At 38.4% G+C, this 23,103-nt stretch overlaps 1 protein-coding gene across 3 annotated transcripts in view; it reads left to right on the top strand.

Moving 5' to 3' along the window:
- Positions 1-23,103, top strand: part of CDH2 (cadherin 2) — a 114,387-nt gene that overhangs the window by 64,076 nt on the left and 27,208 nt on the right. For all 3 annotated transcript variants that reach the window (XM_014874315.2, XM_088174327.1, XM_088174319.1), the window contains exons 3-7: positions 12,246-12,472; positions 14,303-14,449; positions 15,483-15,638; positions 17,004-17,148; positions 18,204-18,376. In XM_014874315.2, coding sequence (XP_014729801.2) covers positions 12,246-12,472; positions 14,303-14,449; positions 15,483-15,638; positions 17,004-17,148; positions 18,204-18,376 — 848 coding nt within the window. The remainder of the gene's footprint in view (positions 1-12,245; positions 12,473-14,302; positions 14,450-15,482; positions 15,639-17,003; positions 17,149-18,203; positions 18,377-23,103) is intronic.

Genomic DNA, 23,103 nt, shown 5'->3' with positions numbered 1-23,103 from the left:
TGAAATAGGTCCTAAATATCACTGCAGAGACTCCAGTCCTTGCCTACGGGTGCAGACTGGCCACACCTGCATGCACATGGCTGTCAGCTCCCTCAGACAGAGGGGAGAGGAGAGAGCAGTTTTTTTGTCTGCTACTGGCGAACATCAGACTCCAGCCATCAGATGACAGGTTGCCATTTCATGCTCTGCAGTTTTGTTTCAACACAAGTTCTGTATGCTGTTTCACTGAATGACTTTGTGTTCCCCCCACTGGTGACACTGTTGCATTTATGGACCAAAAGTATATTCACATGCATACAAAGATGCATCTGGAGTATGGTATTAGAGAGGAACTGTGCATCATGCACAAGAAAGGAAAGAATTTTGCCATGAGTAACTTTAACAGTCTTTCAGATAGATCATGAATCTGCTTATATTAGCCATCAAAGTACAGCATTTCAGTGCTCTTTGCACAAGATGTTCATGGTAATGCTTATCCTAAGGAAAAATATCCCTGGATCAGCAGTCATTACTGTAGAACACATTGGATAGTATTTTCTGAAGTATACAGCAAGTGTAGCGTGGCTTTCTTTATTCCCTTCGCAAACTGGCATTGTTTTTGGGAAGAGGAAGTGAAAAGAGATGTTTGTTCTCGTGACTGAATGCCACAGGTGTCTTTTTGAGGAATTCAAACATTTGAGGAAAATTGAGAGGAATACAGATGGCAGTTGAAATAGCCATTGAAATGTTAAAATGTTTATTACAATGGGGCTTTTCCATTCAGATTCCTTTTGGAAATGAATATTTAGTATTCTGGTAAGCAGCACAAGGAGTGCCTTCTATTGGAATAGCACAGTACTTGGGTTTCTAAAGGAAGATTTAGTTCCATTTTTGTGATGGATTGGTTCTGCAAGTTACTGAGTGTTTCCATTGTTCAGGTATTTGTATTACGTTTGATTCATGTAAAGGTTAGAAATTACCCAATTTTCATCTTGTACCTAGGACTCAGAGTCAGGGATCAGTCCTGTTATACCAATTGCTGTAGAAATAATCCCCAGACACTTGGGATGCAGTCTGGGCATTTGGACGGTGTTGCTGTGTAATCTTTACTAAGAAACTTAGAATGTTGTGACTAATAATTGAAAAATCAAGACTGTGTAGAGTGCAAGAGCTCAGTGCTTCTCAGCAAAATAGTCTTGACTCAGACAATAATAGGTTAATTGCCACATCCAGAAATGAATCCTAATGATTCCCTCTAGGAGCCATTATCACATGTGGGGTTTTCATTGAGATATTTATAACTGTAATCTTTGGTCTCAAAGCTCATGTAACTGTTCAATCCAGCAAAGGGGTTCAGAAAGGTAATACCCTGTTCTCATCCTTAGGCTTTGCTAAAAGTAGAATTTTCAGTGCTAGTTCAATCAGTCAAGCCCTTGCTATTTTCAGGCATTATTCCAATCTAACACAATTTGAATGTCAAGTGTCTTGTGTTTTGTGCTCACAAGGCCCACAGGAAAGTCTAGACACACAAAAAAAAAAAAAAAAAAAAAAAAAGCTGCATTTATCATAGGAAGAGTATCTTTGAATATGTCAGAAGATCCGTTCTTTTTCTTCTCTGTTCTTCTGTGGCTAGACTGAATCACGATTGTAAAACAAGAGTCTGTTCAGCCAGGTCTGTCTCTTCTCTTTCCACCTGGAATAAATTGCATAAATTTGCACAGCATTGCTTTGGCATAGAATCTTGAAGTATGTCTTAATTTTGCAGTACTTAAAGTTCCCTTCGGAATGAAGTCTGTCTGTATTTCTCTCATTTGTCTGCAAATTGTATCCAAGGATTTATTTTCTTTTTCCCCTTCCTATATTAATCCCAGTACCATGTTGTGCTGCTGTCATGCTTGTCTGCATTTTGTGAGGAAAACGTTTTTTTAATCAGTGTTTTTATCCTAGTGTAACGCCTCTTTTATTTCTGTCAGTTCTATTACTGTCAATTTGAATTTGAAGGGATTATCTGAGCCTTGTAATTTTGTAATCCCTAGACAAGACATTCAAAGAATGGTAAAAGATCTCGAAGGGATGTAGGATCACTTAAATTTTGACTTACACTGTGTCACATGTACACAAGTAACCTCATGTTGGTCATTTTAATGAGTTTGCTCTGTGTGGTGCAGTCAAACATGAAGCAGCAGTGCTACTTCTGCTCGCAGCCAGTGTTTGTCTAATTTACCTAGGGTCAGGTAGGCCTTGCATGAAATAAAAAAATCATTTGAAAAGACTCAAGTCTGAGGTCCTGACTCTGCAGCAGAGACACAAAAAGTCCAAATTTCTTCTCCTCTTTTCTTTTTCCTTTTGTGCTGTTGATACTTTGTGACCTTGTAAGGATGGGTGGTTTTCATCTCATTGAGAATATGGTTTAGGTAGTCAGTCTAAAAGATAAAAATAATTAATAACCATTTGTGAGCATTCACTAAGTGCCAGTCGCTAGAAGGTATTCCAGATCTTTTTTCTGTTCATTGTACTTATTTTAGCTTGTGAAGAAAAATAAATAGTGTATGTACTAATTACTCTTCACTCCCTTGTGTGGACTGACGACAACGTTTAAGGTTTCCCTATGATGTTGCAGTGTTTTGGGTGAGCATCCATAGTCAGCAATATCAAGTAATTTCCTACATATTTCCAGTTAAATCTAATTCTAATACTAGTGGTTCTTCATTTATTTTTAGGGCATCTGCAAACATATATTGGATTGAGGGAGAATGTGAGGTGTAGTTGGAGAGATGCTATAACAAGATACTGTGAACGACCCAAATAATAAAATATGCGAAATTGGGCATTTTCTGGATAGTTTTCTTGATATTTCACCCTCTTTAATGATAATCAGTTAATTAGCATGTCACCTTAGCTACTTGAGATGTTGAAAGCAATACAGAGAGGGAGTGAATACCCATTTAGGGGCTACTTTCACCCACAGGTGAGGGAGTCCTCATAATAGGGTAGATATACAACTTTTTGAGTCCTCTGCTTTGTTATGGGCAGCACTACTGTGGCCTGGCTGTGAAATGTTCTGTGCTAACCTGCACCAGTCACCAAGAGTTTTTTCTGAATTTTAAGGTCAGATACCTCTGTTTAAGAATAATCATGATGAAAACCTGAGGTCTGACTAGATACAATTAAGCTGCCATGCCAGCTAGTTTTCTGCCTGAGGCCTACTGGACATGATCCAGTGATACTATAATCCATGGGATTTATGATTTTTATTGCTATCTAACCACATCAGTGTAAATACTGCTGGGCTGTCTCTGCTGGCTCTTCCACCCACTTTGGCAACTGGCAGATTTCTTGCCATTGTTTAATACAAAATCACGGTGTTCCAGCAGGTTGTTCTTTCCCCATTATCCATCTGCTAAGGAAATGAGCATCCCTGTGTTACAGGGTGGTTCTGCTTTGAGGTCAGCTGTGCCTGCTGTTTGCTTTGGGGATGCTGGTGCAGTTGTGTCCATGTCCAGCTCTGTTGGCTGGAAGGTTCTCCAGGTTTTCCCCAGAAGATTACAACCTTTGTCTTTTAGCAGAGAAGGTGCACAGAGCTGCCACAGTAACTAGAGTATGACTCAGGACATTTTAAAAGTCATAAAGAATAATTGCAGCTTTGGAAAATTTACCTGTAGCATGCCCAGAGGAGTGACATGTGGGAGAGTGACAAGAGCCACCATCGTTGGGCAGACAAGACAGAGGAAGGAAGGAAGCAGAGGAAGATCTGTATTGGTGTTTGTGGAGAGTCATTGCATTCAAATATATGCTGGTGTATGAAGCTGAAAGGCAAGTTTAGGGAGAGTTCTCCCCTTTCCCCTTGAAGCATCCATAGCCACATGGGAGGGAGTGCAAATTGTGATCTCAAGAAACAGGTGGTATCCTGAGGTAAGCAGCAGAATAAAAAGCATTGTGTTCCCACATCTGCTTCAAGACTTTTTTTTTTTCTTTTTTAGTGGGAGGCAGGATTGTTGAGGGGTATGCTGCCATTTTGTCAGTGCTGGGAATTTTTGTTTGATGCAATACATTGCAAATGCAACACTCAGTTCTACCTGAGCAGTTCTGTAATTTAATGAGAAAAATCCTTATTTTATTGTATTTCTTTTCATGGTAAGAAACAATGCATTGTCTGAAAGTGATATATGCTTCTCTCCTATGTTCTGTTGTTGCTCCTAAACCCCTTTTAGTGTGAGGGCTTTAAGCCACTGTTAAAAGCTGCTGACCGGTTGAATTTATAGAATAGATCATCAGCTCATTTGAAAGTATGCACCCATTTGATATTTCAGCAAGTTCTAGCTTTTTACAGAAACTCTAGGAGCCTGAATATTTAGTTTGTTAGTTAATTTGTTTATTTTTGTAAAGACAGCCTCTGATTATCTTTCTGCCTAGGTGTGCTCCAAGCCTAAGCTGTAGCCTGAAATTAGCAATGCTTTGACACCTTAGCACCTCTGTCAGGAGCACAGTTGAAAGAAGGGAACAGGAAAAATGGGAGCATCAGGGAATTAAGTAAGTTTAAACAAAATAGAAAACAGAACACCTGGACAGGCGGGGAGAAGAACAATAAAAAAGAAAGAGAGAAGAGCTAGGAAAAAAACCTTGAAACCTGAAACCTAAAAGGACTTCAGGCCAAGAAGAGTTAGCATAGACAACATACAAAAGCATCTATTCTCTATTCTCACTTTCCTTATTGCTAGTGAGGGAAAAGAAAAAAAAATAGAGCTGACTTTTTTGGCATTTTCTAAAGATAGAATAAAAGGCAAAGCAGCTCATCCACTTTTCTTTCTAGATATTTAAGTCATTACTGCAGCACAAAAACTGCCCTTTAATTGCTGCACTGTAATTGTAGGTATTTGTTTCTTATACTGCTTAAGGTCACATAAAAATGAATAGAGGTAAAAATAGGTCTGTGTTAAGTGGCTCAATTTTGAGACTGTTTTCTGCTAGCTATCTACAGAGACAGTACTTTCCCTTTAGTCTCCTGTAGATACATTTTTTAATTACCAAATTGGATTTTAGCAGGTGTAGTCAGTTGATGCATTATGGGTATAAGAGATTAGTGTTTAATCCTTCTTTTTATTACTGTGTAGAATGGTATACTTGGGAAAGTATTAAAGGTGCATTGCATACTCCAGAGTACAGAAATGACATTTATTACTGAGTTTTCTTTCAGCTAGCATCATTTAGAAAAAAAGCTGGTGCAGAACTCTGCAGGGGCCTATAGGCTTATCTATAGAGAAACTGCCTTAAACAATACAGAGTGGAGGAAAATGGAAAGAAACCTTTTTGTGTTTTAAAACAAAAGCAGTCCTCGAAATGCAAGTACTTTCCCTCTTGAAGATGATTATTCTCTTTTCTACATTTTATTTTTTCTGAAATAAAGACAAAAGGGGTGTGAAAGCACAGATCTTTGTGCCAGTGAGTGGTAGAAGCAAGGACTGAAAAGGGTCAGTGAATCAGATATAATTTGGACTCTGTTTGAGATACCAGTCCTGTGTTTTGCTGATGGCTGGTATTCCCGTACTGAAAAGCTGCAGAGGCATTTCTATGGAATAGAAAGAACATTATCCCCATTTTCATTCTGGCATGCCTGTTACGACTTTGTTCTGTAAACAAAGAGGATTATGGGAACTGGAAACTAGATGGCATTTTATTAAAGAACTGTATGAGTCTTTCCCTATGAATGCAAGAATTAGGCAGTCTGGTGATAGCTACCTGTGAAAGAAAATGCTTTAAAAATAGACCTTAATATTTGAATTATTAGGGTTCATAAGGAGGCAGTTCTCATGAATGTAGGAAGGAGTTTTAATATTACCCGATTGTACCTTGCAACTAAATACTTTAAAAGAAAAACTTTCACAGTAATTGTACAAATTAAGAATAAAAAAGAGTATGTTGCAGAAATAGGGAGAGGGAGATTTATATCCAGTGTTCTTCTGTCATGCAGACTGCCAGATTGCTTTGAAAGTATGTTATTTTAGGAAACGTACATATTTATCTATCTAGAACTAGCAGTTTCAGGAGTAGGGAAGAAGAGAGAATTACATTCATTCAAGTTGTGGTAACCAGTACAAATTATTTTTACCAGTATAACATACAACTTTTATAAAAACTTAGAGTTTTTGTGCAGTAGACTACTTAACATCCTAATTCCCAAGAGTAAAGTCATATATTAGTACTAGTATTACCTAATTCCTGCTGCAGATCACTCAAACTGCTTTCAATTAATGAAAAAAGTGTACTGTATGTATTAAACCTAATTCTTGCAAATCACTTTTCCATTTAATTATTGTTTTCCTAACTGAATAGACAGTTAAGCAAACAGTTCAGCATGGAAAAATGGGAAGTTAGGCTACTGTTAGTCAGATCAGGAAACACCCAAAGTTGGTAGATAGCCTGAATAAATCCTCAGTTTTACCTCAGTTGAAACCTTCTGATGTGACATTTCTTCGCTGCTTGAGAGCTTCATAACCAGGCTTACCCATGGAACCAGGTTGTAAAGATGTTGAAGACAAGTGTAAATAGGGTTTAGAAGCAAATGGCCACATTTGGCCCTTAGTAAGTGGCAAAACTCCAGTTGGGCTTGCATGACCTGCTGAAGCAGCCCTCTGTTCCAAGTGGGCTGGGGAGGCAGAACACAGTGCTCAGCACAAGGCACAGGTTTTCAAAAGCAATTATTGAATTAGCAGGCTTTGGTAAGTAGCTTTCTTTTGACAGCCAGCTTTCTTTTCAAGTGTCACAGCTTGGTTACTCCAGCAAGGCTGAAAATAAGTAGCGCTTTGAGATTTTTGGATGGTCTGGAGTATGGGATAAACTACAGATCATAAATATAAAAGAGAAGAAAAAAAGGATTAGAAAAAAAGACTAGAAGAACCTATTAGAAACAACATTGGTGTGTGGAAATACCTCTAAAAGATATCATGACAAATGGAATTACAATACTGGTAGAGAAATTCCATTGCCTAAAGTAACCTGAAATATTATATTTCATATTTATTTTGACTCAGTAATTTCCGTAGCTAATTTTCTCAGTTTACAAATGCAAACATTTTTCTGGCTGATGTAGACAGCCCATCAGAAAATCAAATATTAAATAATATTTAATAATATTTCAAGCTGGTTTCAGGAAGTTCTAAAATCAGACCGAATTTAAGGGTGGTGATGGAAAAGGCAAGTTAGAATGTACTTTAGTTCTTTGTGATTATAACTGTTTACCAGGATGTCAAAAAGCCAGTCCTTTTGAAGGTCATCTATAATTATAGTAAAGGATGTCTCATGGGCATTACACATGGCACTCCAACAAGGCATGAACTGAAATATGAGCGTGTGCACTGTGTCAGTAGGACTAACAGATCATCTTACAGATACAGAAGTAACCAGGATGAATAAATTACTAATTTATAAAGTAAGGGGGGGGGGATTATATGGGGTTTCTCATGTAGTTTTCTCCTACTTCTCTCTCTGAGAAGTAAAGACTTGTTAAGTACAGTGTTCTTGGAGAGTGTTCAGATATTAAATGTGCAGATGGCTAGACAGTTCAAGCAGAATGTTTCCATATAGTTTCTCAATCTGTCAAACGTAAAAGTGGTATCTAGTAGGTCGTTGTACCTAAGATACTTTCTTGTTATGTTTATTTTGTCTGTTGCAAAATTATCCCAAAGGGATTAAATAGCTATAGTTTTACTGTTTTATGATGCACACTTTTAACTGTATTGCTGAAGTACATGTGTAATTAGCACTTCAGATTTGTTGCAGTTTTCCATGATGTCTACTAAGTGAGCCTTTGCCTTGAGGTTGGTGCTTAGGCCTTGAGAAGAGCATTCAAAAGAAGTAGCATTGCAACAGATTTACAGAAGGAAGCACACCAGTGTGCTTGTGTGCATGTGGATTTTATCTAGTTGTGAATTTAATATTTTCTAAGTGCAGAACATCCAGATGGTGAACTCAGTCTTACAACCAAAACGAGTAATGAAAATTCTGTATTAATATTCTATGTTGCACATGAGTATAATATGTTCATGAAATATTGTACAATGGGCTGTATTATTAACATCAGTTTTTTTGCTCAATCCTTATTTAGATCAAGTAATTCTGATACTATTTGCCTAGGACAAAAGAGCAGAAGCATGTTGTCAAGGAGTGCAAACCAACATGCGTAGCTTTTTTTTATAGATACTATGAATCATTCATGTCATTAGACCTGAGCATGAGTTGTGGTGATCTCTAGTGCACTTTAAATGAATTTGCATGTCTAGTTCTTAACGTTTTGTACACTACACATGTATGAGATATTGTAATTACTTCCATGTGAGAGTGTTAAACTGAAAGCTTCCTTTAATACCATGGAGCTGTAGACTTTCATTTTACAATGTTGTAGTCTCAGAGGTCCTCTTTTATTTTTTACTTAATACAATACACTTGCCTTAGTTTTAAGACAAGAAAATATTCAAATTAAGATATTAATGGTCTTTTGTCTTAGGGTATAATATTTAATAATAATTAGATGCTAATACTAAATACAATTTTTCTTCTGTTTAAAGACCCTACTTTTATAAATCCTTGTGCACAGCCTTATTTTGAGCCTTTAAACTGAGTGCATTTTTTCCCATGTAGCATATTTCTGCTTTGATATGACCAAAAGTATTCTCTTTAAAACTGAAACAGTTATCTTTGATTTTGATTGAGTACTTCCCAGGCTTTCAAATAATATACTTCTGGAAAGCAGATACTTTCAGAAGATGCACAGGATACTCAAAAATACTTAAAAATCCATGAGTTATTTTTACAGATTATGTTACTCTTATCTGATCATTTATGCAGAGTGTTATTAAAAAGCAGTAAAATCAGATACTTGATTTCTGTCTTTCTATTGCATATAAAGTGACTAAGATTCTGCAGAGTATATCTAGTTAACCTTTTTTTAAGTGGAAAAAAAAATCTGTGATTGGTCTGTGACATAAAGTGACTTGTGGAAGGCATGCCTCCCTTTCCTGTGGTTTTTAGAAAAGAACATGGTTGCATAAGTAGTCATTATTCACAGTAAAAAAAATACTTCCTGTAGCATTTTTGCAAAAAACAATCTTTGCCTAAAAACCTACTGTCTGAAATCACTCTTTGTTCATACTAGTTGAACACTGAAAAATGAAGCAAAGTGATCGAAATTGAATTTACAAGACTGATAACCATGTGGTTGGGGGGAGAGTAGCTACTGCACAACCTGTACTCTGTCAAGGGAATTTAATTATAGATGGTTATACTTGACTATAATTCGTTAATGTGTGCTCTTTGCAAAGGGAGAATAATTCTCACATTGACAATTTTATATGTTTTTACCAGGATACTGTCAGAGGAAGGGATTTTCATTGAATTTCATAATACACAGTTGCCCGGGGGAAGAATATCAATGAAGTGGCTAGCAGGGTGGATATTTTTTGTTTTATTTTTGTGCTGCTGGAGTCTGTATGTAAGGAGATGGGGGGAAAGAAATCTTCTTTATGAATTTGAATGAATATATTCTGTTACTGTGCAATAATTGGGAAATAATTTTTTATAAAATACTGTTGTGATATCTTGGTCCTTTGGACCACAATGACAAATACTCATTTTAGCTTTCATGTTTTTGGGAAACAGTAATGATTAAAGTTTAGATTAATCTTCATTCTCTTTCCCACTCTTGTACTTTTCAGAAGTAAGTCTGAGAAGTGCCAGAGGTAGAGCTGGCTTTGCTGTTGCCCTTTTGGTCAAGACACTTTTTTGGAAAGCAGATTTTGAGACCCATTGTAGCTGAGATGAGAGGTTAGCAGAGGCACAGAGCTATGGCTTATGTTGCTGGCTGGTGGTTTTTTGGGTTTTTTTTACTTACATGAACTGTTTCTGAGAGGTTTGTTTGTGAACAGTGGTGGCATTTCAAGGATGCCCAGCTTCCTCCATGTTTGGGGTCTGGGTCATCTGTGCTTTTGTAACCAAGTACAAATAGCACAGTTTAACAGTCCAGTCATTAAATTCTTATATCATTAAATGTAGTGGCTTTTGGAGTAAGCTCTTCTTGGACATCTTTTTATTTTTGTGCTGGGCAATACAGTCTACCCAGCTCTGAAGGTGGGCCAATCAGAATTACAGAATTAGGACTGCAGTAAGTATTTCTACATACTGGAGCAGTTGCTTTAAGTAGTAGTTTCATATTCCTGGCTTAGAGTCAAGGCATGTTCTCATTCAACTGTTGCATTTCAACCAAGTGTTGCTGTGAGCTGACTCAAGCTGCAAGGCCCATGTTGAAAAAAGTGGGAGGTCCATGGGATAGTTAACATCTGGGAACTGGACCTTCTGCCTGTCAGTTTTCTCCTCCCGTGTGAACACCAAACCAGAGAATCTGTCATCTTCTCCAAACTCTGCAGACCTGTAGCATGTAGTTTATAGGGAAGGAAGTCATTGTACCTGATAAAGCAGCTAGAATGGACTTGAGGAGCCATAGGAATTGCTTAAATAGATGAAAACTTACACAAGATGCTGACTGTTTATTAAGAATTTTGGAAAAGCACTCTCTCTGCTTAAGAGCAAGACCAGAGGTACCCTCTCCAAGGAGGATCACAGGAGCAGGCGTGCTGGTGAGGCTTCAGCCTTTTACCCAGGCAGATTTGTTCTTTCAGGGCTCAGTGCTTTGTGGACATGGCATGCTCTTCTCCCCAGGGTGAGGCTTGCCTTGCACGGGAAAAGACCTTCAGACTCTGGGATCTATCTGGGAAAGCAAGATCCGGTTCAGCAAGTTTAAAATTAAGAAGGTTGATGCTGTATCATTTATTTAGAGTAGTGCTGTGCTTTGTCTCCTTTTTCTAGCTGATGGACCCTTTTAAAATACAGCACATGGGGAATTCTGGATAACTGAAAGGGTGCGATAAGAAAAGAAGTTTAGTCTGTCATCTGAACATCAGCTTGGTCCTTTAAGTTCAAATACAAAAAAAGTATGATCCTTCTTAGTATCTTCCTGAAAATAGTGCATTACAGAAGAAAGCATATGATGCATGATACTTTATAGTGATTTTTCTTGAGAGGGACCTTTAGGTTTTGAAGCTAAATAGTTTGTGCATGGTTTAGCACAATATAAAAAGTGCAATAACTGAAATGAAGCATAAAGACTCATTTCATCTTCACTATGTGGATTTCAACACAACCTTCATAATGGTATTTTGCACTTCTACTGCCCATACAATCAAAATATTTCATAATGCTTGGGAAACATTAAAGAGCAATCATTGGTTATAAAAGGACACTTGCATTTTTTTACTTACTATTATTTGCAGTAACTCAGAAGACAAGTAGTGGTGAAAAGAATTGGGTAGAGAAGTCAGTAACCTGTTACCAGTTCTGTTTTGTGCACAACACATTATCTCTACATTCAGTTTTACTGACTTCTTGTTCCACTTTGTGTCCTTCAGACACAGCAAAAGGAAAGAGGGAGGGAATTAAATAAGAATAAATAATTCCTAAGTAGATAAAGGGGCATGTGTGGTACATAATACAGCTTAAAAAAAAAAAAAAACAAAAAAAACCACCAACAAAAAACCCTCCAACCAAACAAATACGAAAACCCAAACAAAAGCTCAAGTTCTTTAACTTAGGTTTTCTCTGTGAGGTATTTACTGGCTCTTTCATCTTGTCAATGAGGGACAAAGAAACTCAGGCCCAGAGCTCATAGGTAATCTTCCTGAGATGGCACACCTGAATCACAGGCTGATGTGTGCACAGAATTTAATATTTTTAACATACTTCAGGGTTTCTGCCATACTGCCTTTGCAGAGAAGGTGCTGGAAGCACAGTTGTGTTTGGGGTTGTGGTTGCAGCATAACAAAATTGTTTGAGTGTTTTCAATGAATCAGCTTGACTGGATCTTTGCAAAGCTTGAGGAGCAAATCCCCACAGCCATCGACTGGCAACCAACTGAAATGTACTGTAGGACATGGAAGTTTTCTTGCTGGTGATGGGGTAAATTTGTAGGGGGGACGCTGTTCCTGTCTAGGGTTAAAATCTCTTCCAAGCAGTCCACAGAAGAATATCATTGTCACGTTGGCATGTACTGACTGGTAAAGTACAAGTCCTTACTCATAATTGTGTGTGATAACAGCAGCAAGAAGTTAAGTATCTCTGCTTTTGAATTTGTTCTTAGTGCCTTTAATGTCTCAGTGAATTCAAGGTGGCCGCTTTTTCAAATGTTTTTTTTGTTTGTTTGTCATTTTATGTCTGTTTTACAGTGGGGTTTCGAAGCTGTGATGGAAACAAAAAAATACACTTTGGTAGCAGTGAGCCAGAAGATTTCAGAGTAGGTGAAGATGGTGTGGTCTATGCAGAGCGAAGCTTTCAACTTTCAGCGGAGCCCACCGAGTTTGTCGTGTCTGCTCAAGACAAGGAAACCCAGCAAGAATGGCAAATGAGGGTGAAGCTAACCCCTGAACCAGCCTTAACAGGGGCTTCAGAAAAGGTAAAACAAGAGCTAAATGCAGCCTGTAGAAATGTGTCTCCACAAAGAGAGCCTAAAAATAGGGGTTTAATTTTGCCTGTCATGCACCTCTCCATGAACCAGCTTATTAATGGACATCTAGTGCATGCAAAGCTGGAGCTTTAGAAAGAGCTTCAATAGTCCTTTATTCTCTAGTTTTGCTAAGGCATGGAAAGACATGCCTGTTTAACTATATAGGATTCTTTGTGTTTGAGCTTTTTATTTGTATAGCTTGAGATTTATACCTGAATTTAAGTCTCACACAGCCATTTCTTTATTTTAAATTGCTTGAAAGTATTATAGTATTTATTCAAGCGGTTAAATATAACCGCAAAATAAACAAATCTGTGATAGAATGCATCAGTCACATTTATTAGATGGGAGCTGTAGATTTACAGCAGTAAGTCGGAAAGCACTTCTGGCAGGGAATATTGGCTTTGTCTTGTCCCGTCATAATCAAATTGGAGATTGTAAATTATTCATGATTCCAGCACTATTTGGTAAGGAAGATAGTCTCCCTCTGCTGGAAGCTGCCATAGGATAAACCATGTACTGTGACAAAAATCAGACATAGCAATATGCAATTAGCAGTGTATTTACTTTAGAAAAGCCTATTAGGTTGTCTGCCTTGTTCTGTTATATTACCTGTTGCCTGCTGTTTCTTGCCTTCTCCTTAGTATAAGATAAGTGCTTAGTTTACAGATAAAGAACAAAATTTATTCATGGATTAACATACCTGTAATAGGTACACATTAAAGATTTAAGCGTAGTGTTAAAATAGGTAATGTGGTTATGCAATACATTTTTCCAGAGAACACTCTGGAGACCACTGCTGTGTAATCCTCAGTTATTTGTTTGCTTACTTGATGATTGTGTTAAATCTGCTAAGGCGTGTTTTTAAAAATGGTAATACTGTCATTTTGTTCATGGAAGCATAGTAAAAGAGCAGATGCTTAAATGTGCCAGAGCATGCCCTGTTTATTCCAAAGACACTATTCAGGTACCTTTACCATCAGCAGAATGTAGAGCCTGTAGAATCTGGCCTTCAGTTGGACATCTGTACATACTATGTGACATAGTCGTTTAGATGATTTTTTTTTTTTTTTTAAGATTTGGAAAATGTTTTTGTCGCCCTGTTTCCAACCTTAAGCAGCTAGCTGTGTGTGCTGTCATCCAAAGGGTGAAATGACTGCAGATATAGAAGGGAATAGGAAGGGAATGTTGACACCCAGCAGAGATTAATGCCCAGTGTGTAAAGTGGGTCATCTACTGCATCCATCATGGCTGACATAGGTTTAAAATAATTACAGCATTAATTCTATGGGATTTAATAGGGTCATAAATATTTGAGACATTCCTTACCAGTATGTATTAAACTTCTCTTGGAACTCAAATTACATTATAGCACACCCAGATCTAAATTTAGTGTACAGTAGCACATTACCTGAACTGAAGCTCTAGCTAATGAGAAATACATAAAGGCATACTATTAAATTCTGCAAAATATTAACTACTTCTCAGAAAGTGCCAGATAGTTTACACAGTAGTGCCATGTTATAAATGCTTTATAATTCTCTTTCTTTCTCTTCCTGGTTGAGTAAGAAAAAAAGGGTTCTTATAATTTTGCAGCACAGTTGTAAATGATATTGGTTATTTTCAAACTGCACTGTGAATGCAAGTAAAATAGTTTGATGAGCACAGAGAAAAGACAGCCTTTCTGTCAATTATGTAATTGTACCTGAGTTACTTTATAATGTCTGCTAGTAATTCTCCTTCTAACATGTGCTTAATTTTATATTGTACCTGGGAAAGGACCAAAGGAAAATTGAAGAAATCATATTTCCATGGCAACAACACAAGCACAGCAGCCCTCTGAAGAGGCAGAAGAGGGACTGGGTTATTCCTCCAATCAACCTACCAGAAAATTCCAAAGGACCTTTTCCTCAGGAATTAGTTAGGGTAAGGAAGTTAATAGAAGTGTGGTTTCAGTGTCCCTCAGAGAGCTCTTGAAGAGATTTTGTGTGAATAATGTCTTGTTCATCGACCAGACATTTATCCGAGTCTTTTGGGCTGGTTTCTTGTTGCTACCTCTGCATTGCACGCTGGCATGCACCTAATTTCCTGGGGTTTAACTTGTTCCTATGCATCTGTACTGGTGGAAGATGACCTTGTTTTGGGTGATAAGTGTGTTAAGGGGTTCTCCAGTCTCCTGCACAGGAGTTCTCTGCCTGGGAAATAGTGTGGGAGTGAGCAGAAAGCAGAGTGCACCAGGAGACCAAAGGAAATGGGATCTGATGGGGAGGACAGCAGCTGTTCCACAGGACTCTGCTGCCCAGAAGAGGTCACCACAAGGAGCCAAGCACCTCTTCTGGGCTGGCTTCCAGCCATGGTACTGGCTGGTCATGATGAATTTGTTGGAACTTGGCAGAGCATTAGCCCAAGTTGATAGGACACAGTTTCACTCTGTTCTCTGTGTGTGCTGGTGATTCAGCTGCTCCTCACAGATGCACTGCCCTTCATTTGTTTCCTTGGAAGATGAAACAAGTCCAGTCTTTAAGCAAAAGTGGTGAGTTTCCAAAGAGTTGGCCTGTAGCTTTGGGCTGGGAAGGTATAGGAGAAAGGGAGAGACACAAACCAGACTTGTAATTTCATGTGTAATTTTATGATAGGATATGTTTTCTCGTAAGATCTAAACAACTCTGCTTAAGGTAAAAGTATTTGCTTGTTTTTGTTTAACACAAATAATTTTTATTCTGAGAAATAAACAGGGATAATTTTACATTTCTGAATATCCTTTAACCAGTTTCTTACAAAGAGTGCTGTTGAAAACTTCAGACTTTACACCAACTGTGTACCACTCCAGAATAATTATTTTTGCAAGTACAGCTTAAGGAGCAAGGAGGAAATAAATAGAGCTGCTGCTTGTCTCAGCAGCAGTCCCATCCTGGGCTCGTTTGTAGCTGATGTAAACTTCATCTCTTCTGACACACAGATTAGGTCCGATCGTGATAAAAGCCTTTCGCTGCGGTACAGTGTGACTGGCCCAGGAGCAGACCAGCCTCCAACAGGCATCTTCATCATCAACCCCATCTCAGGACAGCTGTCTGTGACAAAGCCTTTAGACCGGGAGCAGATTGCTTCTTTTCATGTAAGAGTTTAATTTACCATAAATCAGATTATCAAATTGAAGACGAACATCTGCTTCAAACATGACTTGAGCAGCCAGCGTTTAGTTTTGTATGAGATATGATTTGAAGAGTTTGTAGCAGATTTGTATTTATTGTATTTAATAAGGCTAACTCTTACTATATTTAAGCAGCTTAAATACATTAACATACATAAACAGTGATTAAATGTATTTAGATAAAGTAATTTTAAAAGATTGAAATATGGATACTGTGGCTTATATTTTAAGTACAGGCCATTGATCACAGTCTTCCACTGAATTGTATACTTTCCCAAAGTTTATTTTTAATTCAGCAACTTAAATTAGGATGTGACTGCTATTAGAATTGCAGCAGCTGTGATTTGAGAAATGGATGGAAAGAATAACGTACCAATTTTTATTTTAGGGGCAAATCTAAGCATTTTAATAGAATTGTAAATTAGTCCTGTCAGCTTATGAAAATGATATTCTTTGCTCTAAAGAAATTGACAAAGTAGACCACAGATTCCAGTACCAGTGGAAAAGGAAAGTTTAAAGGAAGAGAGGGAGAGCGGGCTGTGACCTAAAGTTTGCTGTGCTTTTGGGAAGCCGTGCTGAAATCACCCAACTCCTGGAGAGAGTTTTCCAGCTTGCTATGGATTAAAACACTCCTTGTCTTGTGCTCTGGGGAAGCCCTTTGAGTGCTTCTCCCAAACGGAGGACACAGCAGGAGGCATCTGGAGGGAAGGTGTGGGTGAAAGGCTCTCTCAAACAACAGCTCTGGCATCCATAAGATTTTAACTGAGCTTTTGACATTGGCAATTCAGGATTTACTTTGAGGAATTTACATTCATATGAGTCATTTCCAGAGTGGTGAGTTAATAATGCCATCTTGCTGCTTGCTAATGCTTTTGTAGCTATAAGATATGTCTGTGTATATGTATATGGTGGGCATCAGCAGGACTACTGTAGGAGAAAGTTGCTCTTTTCCCTAGTAATAGCCACGCTCTGGTCTAAATACACAGATTTACATTTAAATCTGCATATTTTTTGGGAATATTTTCTAAATGTCATTATTGAAACTGGAATTCTGTATGGCAGTAGGCGCTAGTAGCAATCAAAATTACATGATCAAAAATAATTTTCATCAAATCAAAGAAGGAAGTCTGCAACTTAGAACAGTTTGGAAGTCTGAACATCAGTTCCATTAGCAACTTGGAAATTTGAAAGGCCAATATGAGAGGGTAGTGACAGATAACAAAATACACTGAGTGAAAAATGTCTGGCCTGAAACTTCCTGTCATTATTATTATATCTATTTGCACCTGTACATTGTGAAAATTCTAATACTTTCAATGATTTTTGCAGCTGAGAGCACATGCAGTGGATGTAAATGGAAACCAGGTGGAAAATCCTATTGACATTGTTATTAATGTCATTGACATGAATGACAATAGACCTGAATTCTTACACCAGGTTTGGAATGGGACAGTCCCTGAGGGATCAAAGCCAGGTAATGCATGGGCTTTTGGGAGGCAGAGGTATTATTTTGAAGTATGATATTTACTGTATCATTTTGAAGGTGTTATGAAGGGTGTCCCTTCAGACCTTGTACTAGTTTGAAAGGTGTCTTTAGAGTGATGACCAAAATCTCAGATTTTATCTTCTTATTTCACCTTGTTTTTAATGCACTTTTTAGCACGCTGGAATCCACTTCCAAAAGGCAAAATTTGCTATGTACATGAACTAAAACCAGGGGACGCTTTAAGAATATGACTTCTGGTTCATGGTTTTCAAAATCCTAATTATAACATTACAGTTCTTAGATTTATTTTTATGATAGACATTGATGTTCATTCAGTTGACAGGTCAGGGTATAAGAGACTTCCGAAATGTCACTAGATCCAGTTCTAGTTGTGATTCCCAGAGGCTTTGCAAATACTGGGATTTGAAATCAGTGTCATTTGAATTCTTGAGAAAACCTAAGTGTTGTTCAGATCTCATTAAAATTCTAATCAGCTCAGACTAAAGTTTGTACTATGGCTGAAACCGCTTTCTTAATTTGTCAGAAGTGCAAAATGAAAGGTTAGCACCAGAAATGTGTTTTCTAACTTTGCAGTGTTTACTTGGCATTTGAGATCTATCTCAAAGACTTTTGAAAGAGTATTATTTATATTGATTTTTCAGTCACTATCACTATGTCCCCCAATTCTGAACAATAAGTATATTTCTTTTGGCCCAATTAATAACATAAGTATCTAAACATGAGATGTTCTCTTGTTACAGAAATGTTATTTGTGGCAGAACTGTAGGATTCCATTGTTTATGTAGCTTCTTCAGTTATAAGCAAATCTAGTCTTTTATAAACACAGAGTATTTTTATCTCCTCTTATGTATTTTAATTACTTTGTTGGTGAGTCTTGAGTTTAGCCAGTTTGTTTTAAGTAAAGAAGGAATGTGCAGATTTTACCAAAAGAAATACTTGCTTTGACCACTGCTTGTAAAGTGATCTTGTATAATCTGAGTGTAAACTGTTTATATAACATCAATTATTTATCCTGCTGCTAGGAACCTACGTGATGACTGTTACTGCCATCGATGCCGATGATCCCAACGCCCAGAATGGGATGCTGAGATACAGAATCTTGTCTCAGGCCCCGAGCAGCCCCTCTCCAAACATGTTCACAATCAACAACGAAACCGGCGACATTATCACTGTAGCAGCTGGGCTTGACAGAGAGGTATGGCAGGTCTTAATACCACGGCCTGGGTTGCACTTAATATTGTGAAGATGCAGGGTTTGGGGGTGTGGGTGGGTGAGAGGCTGGACCAGAGCCGACAACGTGCACCTGCAGGCAGTCATATCCAGGGCTGCATCAGAATATGGTGGCCAGCAGGTCAAGGGAGGTAATTCTCCTCCTCTGTTCTACTCCTGGGAGACCCCGCCTGGAGTGCTGCATCCAGATCTGGGGTTCTCAGCACAGGAAATATGTGGACCTGCCTGGAGCAAGTCCAGAGGGGGGATGTGAAGACCATCAGAAGGCTGGAGCACCTCTCCTGTGAAGAAGGGGCTGTTTAGCCTGGAAAAGAGGAGGTTCTGGGGAGACCTTATTGCTGCCATCCAGTACCTGAATGCAGCCTACGGGAGAGCCTGCAGAGGGGTTTTTAATAAGGGCATACAGAGAGAGGACAAGGGGAGATGATTGTAAACTGAAAGCAGGTACATTTAGATCAGATAAAAGGAAGAAATTCTTCACTGTGAGGGTGATACAACATGGGAACAAGTTTCCCAGAGAAGCTGTGGATGCCCCATCCCTGGAAATGTTCAAGGCTAGGTTGGATGGCGTTCTGAGCAACCTGGTGTAGTTGGAGGTGTCCCTACCCAGGGCTGGGTATCTGCAACTAGAGGATCTTTAAGGTCACTTCTAGTCCAAACAATTTCATGATGCTGTGAAATACTTCTCCCCCTCCTCAGTTGTAAACTACTCCCTTTCTTCACCCTGTTGACACTGGTCAGTGTCCTAGTCCCCGAGTACTTAGAGAGAAAATGATGTTGGGGATGAAAATTGGACCTACATATTCCATACTCTTGCCTATGTGGGGTTATGGAAGAGATCTTGTCCCATAAGCCTGTTTACTCTTAATAAACAGGTACACAGTAAAGCAGAGCAGTGTAATAATGATAATAATGATAAAAAGAAATAATCTGTCAGTAATTCACTGCTATGTGCTGAGCAAGGTCCAGCCTGTCTAGACAGTTCCTCACTGTGCCCACCACTGGAGGAGGAGTGTGCCAGATCCTCTGCTCTGATGCACCCATCTGTGAGGTTGGGAATAAAAATATTTCCCTCCCAATTCCAAATCTGTGACACTAACTGTGCTTTTAAACCACTTGAAAACTTCACAAGAGATAAGCATTATTTTATAAACAAGCTATAAAATCTAAACAAATCTCTTTTGAATACATCTTGTTTCAACTTCTGTATTACTAACCTCATTTTAGCTCATTAAATCCAAAGTACTGGATTTGATGTTCATCTTTTAGCTGCTTGTTTATAGTTATTTAAAATGGAGAATAAAAATGCTTTCTGAAGTTCTGCATTTGTTATTAATATTCTGATGCATTTCAGTCTGAAAGGGGCAATCAGAGGATTTGAAAAGCTAAACAGACTGTTAGATATTGCAATTAATTTTTGAGGTTTTATTAACATTCATTCTATTTAAGTTGGTTTTGAAGAGAAGGGATTTGAGCAAAGGAAAACCCTGAACTTTACAGTATTGCCCTATTAAATTAAAAGAATGATGGGCAGCTTTGCCCTTGTTTTTAAAATCCCCTGGTCATCTTTGACAGATGAACTTTCAGAAGGACATAGCAATAATTCTTGAGGTTTTATCATTTGGTGACTAGCCATACTGGAGGGATTTAACTTGGAAGAAACCAGCTGCCTGTGGAACTTAGACCCTCATATTAACAGTTGAGAAAGCTTTGTCATTCATCATCAGTTTTCATGATGGATCACTCTGCTGATACCCAAATGGGTATATATAAACATTTCTTGAACATGTTGGATATTAATGATTAACGTTAAATCATTCAAATATTAAATTAGATTAATATGAGATAAAATGGTTTCCTTCCCAAGCTTTGCTTCCTCTATTTCCTGAGTCATTTTTGGAAGTCAATCAAATTAAAATGTCTGGGAGTCGAGAGAGCTAAAGCTGAATCATCTTCTGACAGTGGGCTGGGGTGTGCCTTGTGGTCCATACACCCCAGCTGGTCTGCCTGCTTCTGCCTTTTCACTCTTTTCTACACATCTTGTCTCTCTTTATAAAGCTCTAATTAAAGTCATAAAGTACTAGACAGAATTTTAAATTCTTAAATAATGTGACACATTTTTTATGGGAGAATAAGTGTTGTAGGCATTTAAAAAAAAAAAAAGTGGTTCCTCTGATAGCACTCCTCATCTGCTGGTATTTTAGATTAACATGCACAATGCATTATCTGTGCTAACATGCACAGGAGGAGATTTGCTTAGGTAAGGAAACTCAGCTTAAGGCAGAAGAAATCTTTCATTTGTTATCTCAAAAGATGCTGTTTCATGAGATCCAGCTGCTCTTATTTCTTCCGTTATTGCTGTGGAATTCACTTCAGCATTAAAACATCTGCCTTACTGCTGGAGGTGCTGAAGAAGTCAGGCAGGGTACTTAAATTTACACACTGACATTCCTGCCTCACGTGAGGTTAATTCAGTGAAGTGCTCTTTTATTTGGCCTGTGTTGAAGTGGAAAGATGTGAACTGATGAGGTCTGCGTTCTTTCTTGAAGCTGCCAGTTCGCTTTTGGACGTGTTGCTGCTAAGTGTCTGTGCAGGCTGCTGACACATGTTCCACTGCTTATTCCTGGCTGCCTCTCAAACCACAGTGAAAGGAGGAGACCCACCTCCCCCAATTTCCCCATGCTTAGAAATTTGTGTGCTTGTTGATTTCTGAAATTTCACTCTCAGCAGTTGATCTACTTTATGTGAGTGCTGGGAAGAGGGAAAAAAAAACAAGGAAACTAAACAAAAGCACTGATATGCTGTCTTTTGGGGCACTTTCTGGGGAAGTTTTTAGTGTGCCCGTTCTTTTGGAATTAAGTAAGATGATTGTAAGGAAGCTGAGTCTCTGTGTAATAATAATGGAGTTTCCTTAATGAAATTTGCTTCTTGGGATCAATGTGTTAAGACCCAGATGAATCAGAAGCACCTGCTGTTTCAATAACATACAATCATATGGCAGTGTGATTTGCTTCAATACTGCTTTAGATTTTATTGCTTCACAGTAAGTAAACTATTATTTTTTCCTGGATGAAAGTGGTAAAAGCATTTCTTTGATTCCCTCATGACTGCTACTCTTACTGGTGTCATGAAGGAAGCCTTTAGGATGTCTTTTGAAGGTCAGTTTGCAAGTATATTTTCCAAGCCAGAATTTACATATATATGTATGTATAAATATATATATATGCATTATTAAACATATATTCCGCATTTCTGTAGACTTAATACTAGTCTTGCTTTTTTAAAGAATTGTGGGATGCATATATAGCAGTACACATGGATATCTTGTAAGGGTTCCTGTGTGAAAGAGGGCATGAGCATAAATAGTTATCTTCAGTGGCAGATAAAGATCCATACAGCTTATTTTAAAAACTTTCTAATCTATGACTCATAGTTGCTGCTTGGAAATGTGCAAACTGTTAAACCTCTCCTGTCTGTCGTACTGTCTGGCCAAAGTTTGAAAGAAAGCTAAATACTATCAGTGGAATTATCCTTGCTCATTTTTTGTATCAATACCTGTAATTCCTTTTTTGTAAATGATGTGATTCTAGGGGTGTCCTGCTTCGGGTCAGGAATTGAACTCTAATCCTGATGGGTCCGTTCCAACTCAGCATGTTTCATGATTCTATAAATTGTTTCCATGAGAAATGATCCGTCATATACCCCACTCTTTAGACAAAGAAAATAAAGTACTGAGTGGAAAAAAAACCCCAAAACATAAAAATAGACTCTTCTTGAAATATTTTTTATTTTGCCAGAAGGTTTTTGCCAGTGTTAGTAAACCATTTGTGAAAGTGCTGTTTCAAAGTAATAGCAGCTCCCTATGTTTGTGTCCTTTCTTTTGGGAAGAACTGAATGGTAGCACTTCTCTCCAAGCAAGGACAGTGAGCTGGTAAATGAAGGAGCATGCACAATATTTGAGAGCAATCAGTAAAAATAAACTTTTCAGCAATTCTATTCGGAAAACATCTTTATGATTTTCTTTGTTTTTTTCTTTTTTTAATAGAACCTTGTCGATGTTGTTTTAAGCAGCTCACCAGGCTGAGGTCAGGTCTCTGCCGGGCGTTTCTGTGCTCAGGGACCCTGGCCCCACTCCAGTGGTGAGGGGGGAGCGAGTGCCCGGCTCAAGGGCCGTTAGCAGCAGTGGGGGGAGAGGGGCCCATGGCTGCCATCCTCGGCCAGGGAGTTTAACATTTATGGAAATAGCCCGTTCGGTGCTTCCCTCCCCCTTTCTCCCAGTGCCCTTACTCGTCTCTGTTGGCCTCGACATCTTTGGTTTCCATAGAGATCACAAGAAGTTGCAGCAGCAGTTTTATACTCGGGCTTGGCTGAAACAAAACCTTGGCAGTTGTGGCCATTTGGCCGACAAACCTACCTTGGCTCAGTGCTCTCAAATGCTTTTGAGGACTTTCCCTGTTTTAGTATAAAATGCACTCTGGCTCTCTTTTTGCCATTTGAAAAGCATTATTAAACCTGTGATCATGCGTTAACTGTCTAAAGTGGATTGATTTATTAGGGTAGGAAGCAATCAGCCTGTCCTTACCTTGATGGTCTTTGAAGAAAGTCAAACAGTAGTTCAGTATGTAGTTCAGTATGAGCAACCTGCTGCTGTATTCCTGTGGCACAAACTTTGCTCCTGTCATTTTGGGTGAT

Source organism: Sturnus vulgaris, chromosome 1 (genome assembly GCF_052056855.1).
Source record: "Sturnus vulgaris isolate bStuVul1 chromosome 1, bStuVul1.hap1, whole genome shotgun sequence".
Taxonomy (NCBI): Eukaryota; Metazoa; Chordata; class Aves; order Passeriformes; family Sturnidae; genus Sturnus; species Sturnus vulgaris.
This window is presented reverse-complemented; position numbering and strand designations above follow the sequence as displayed.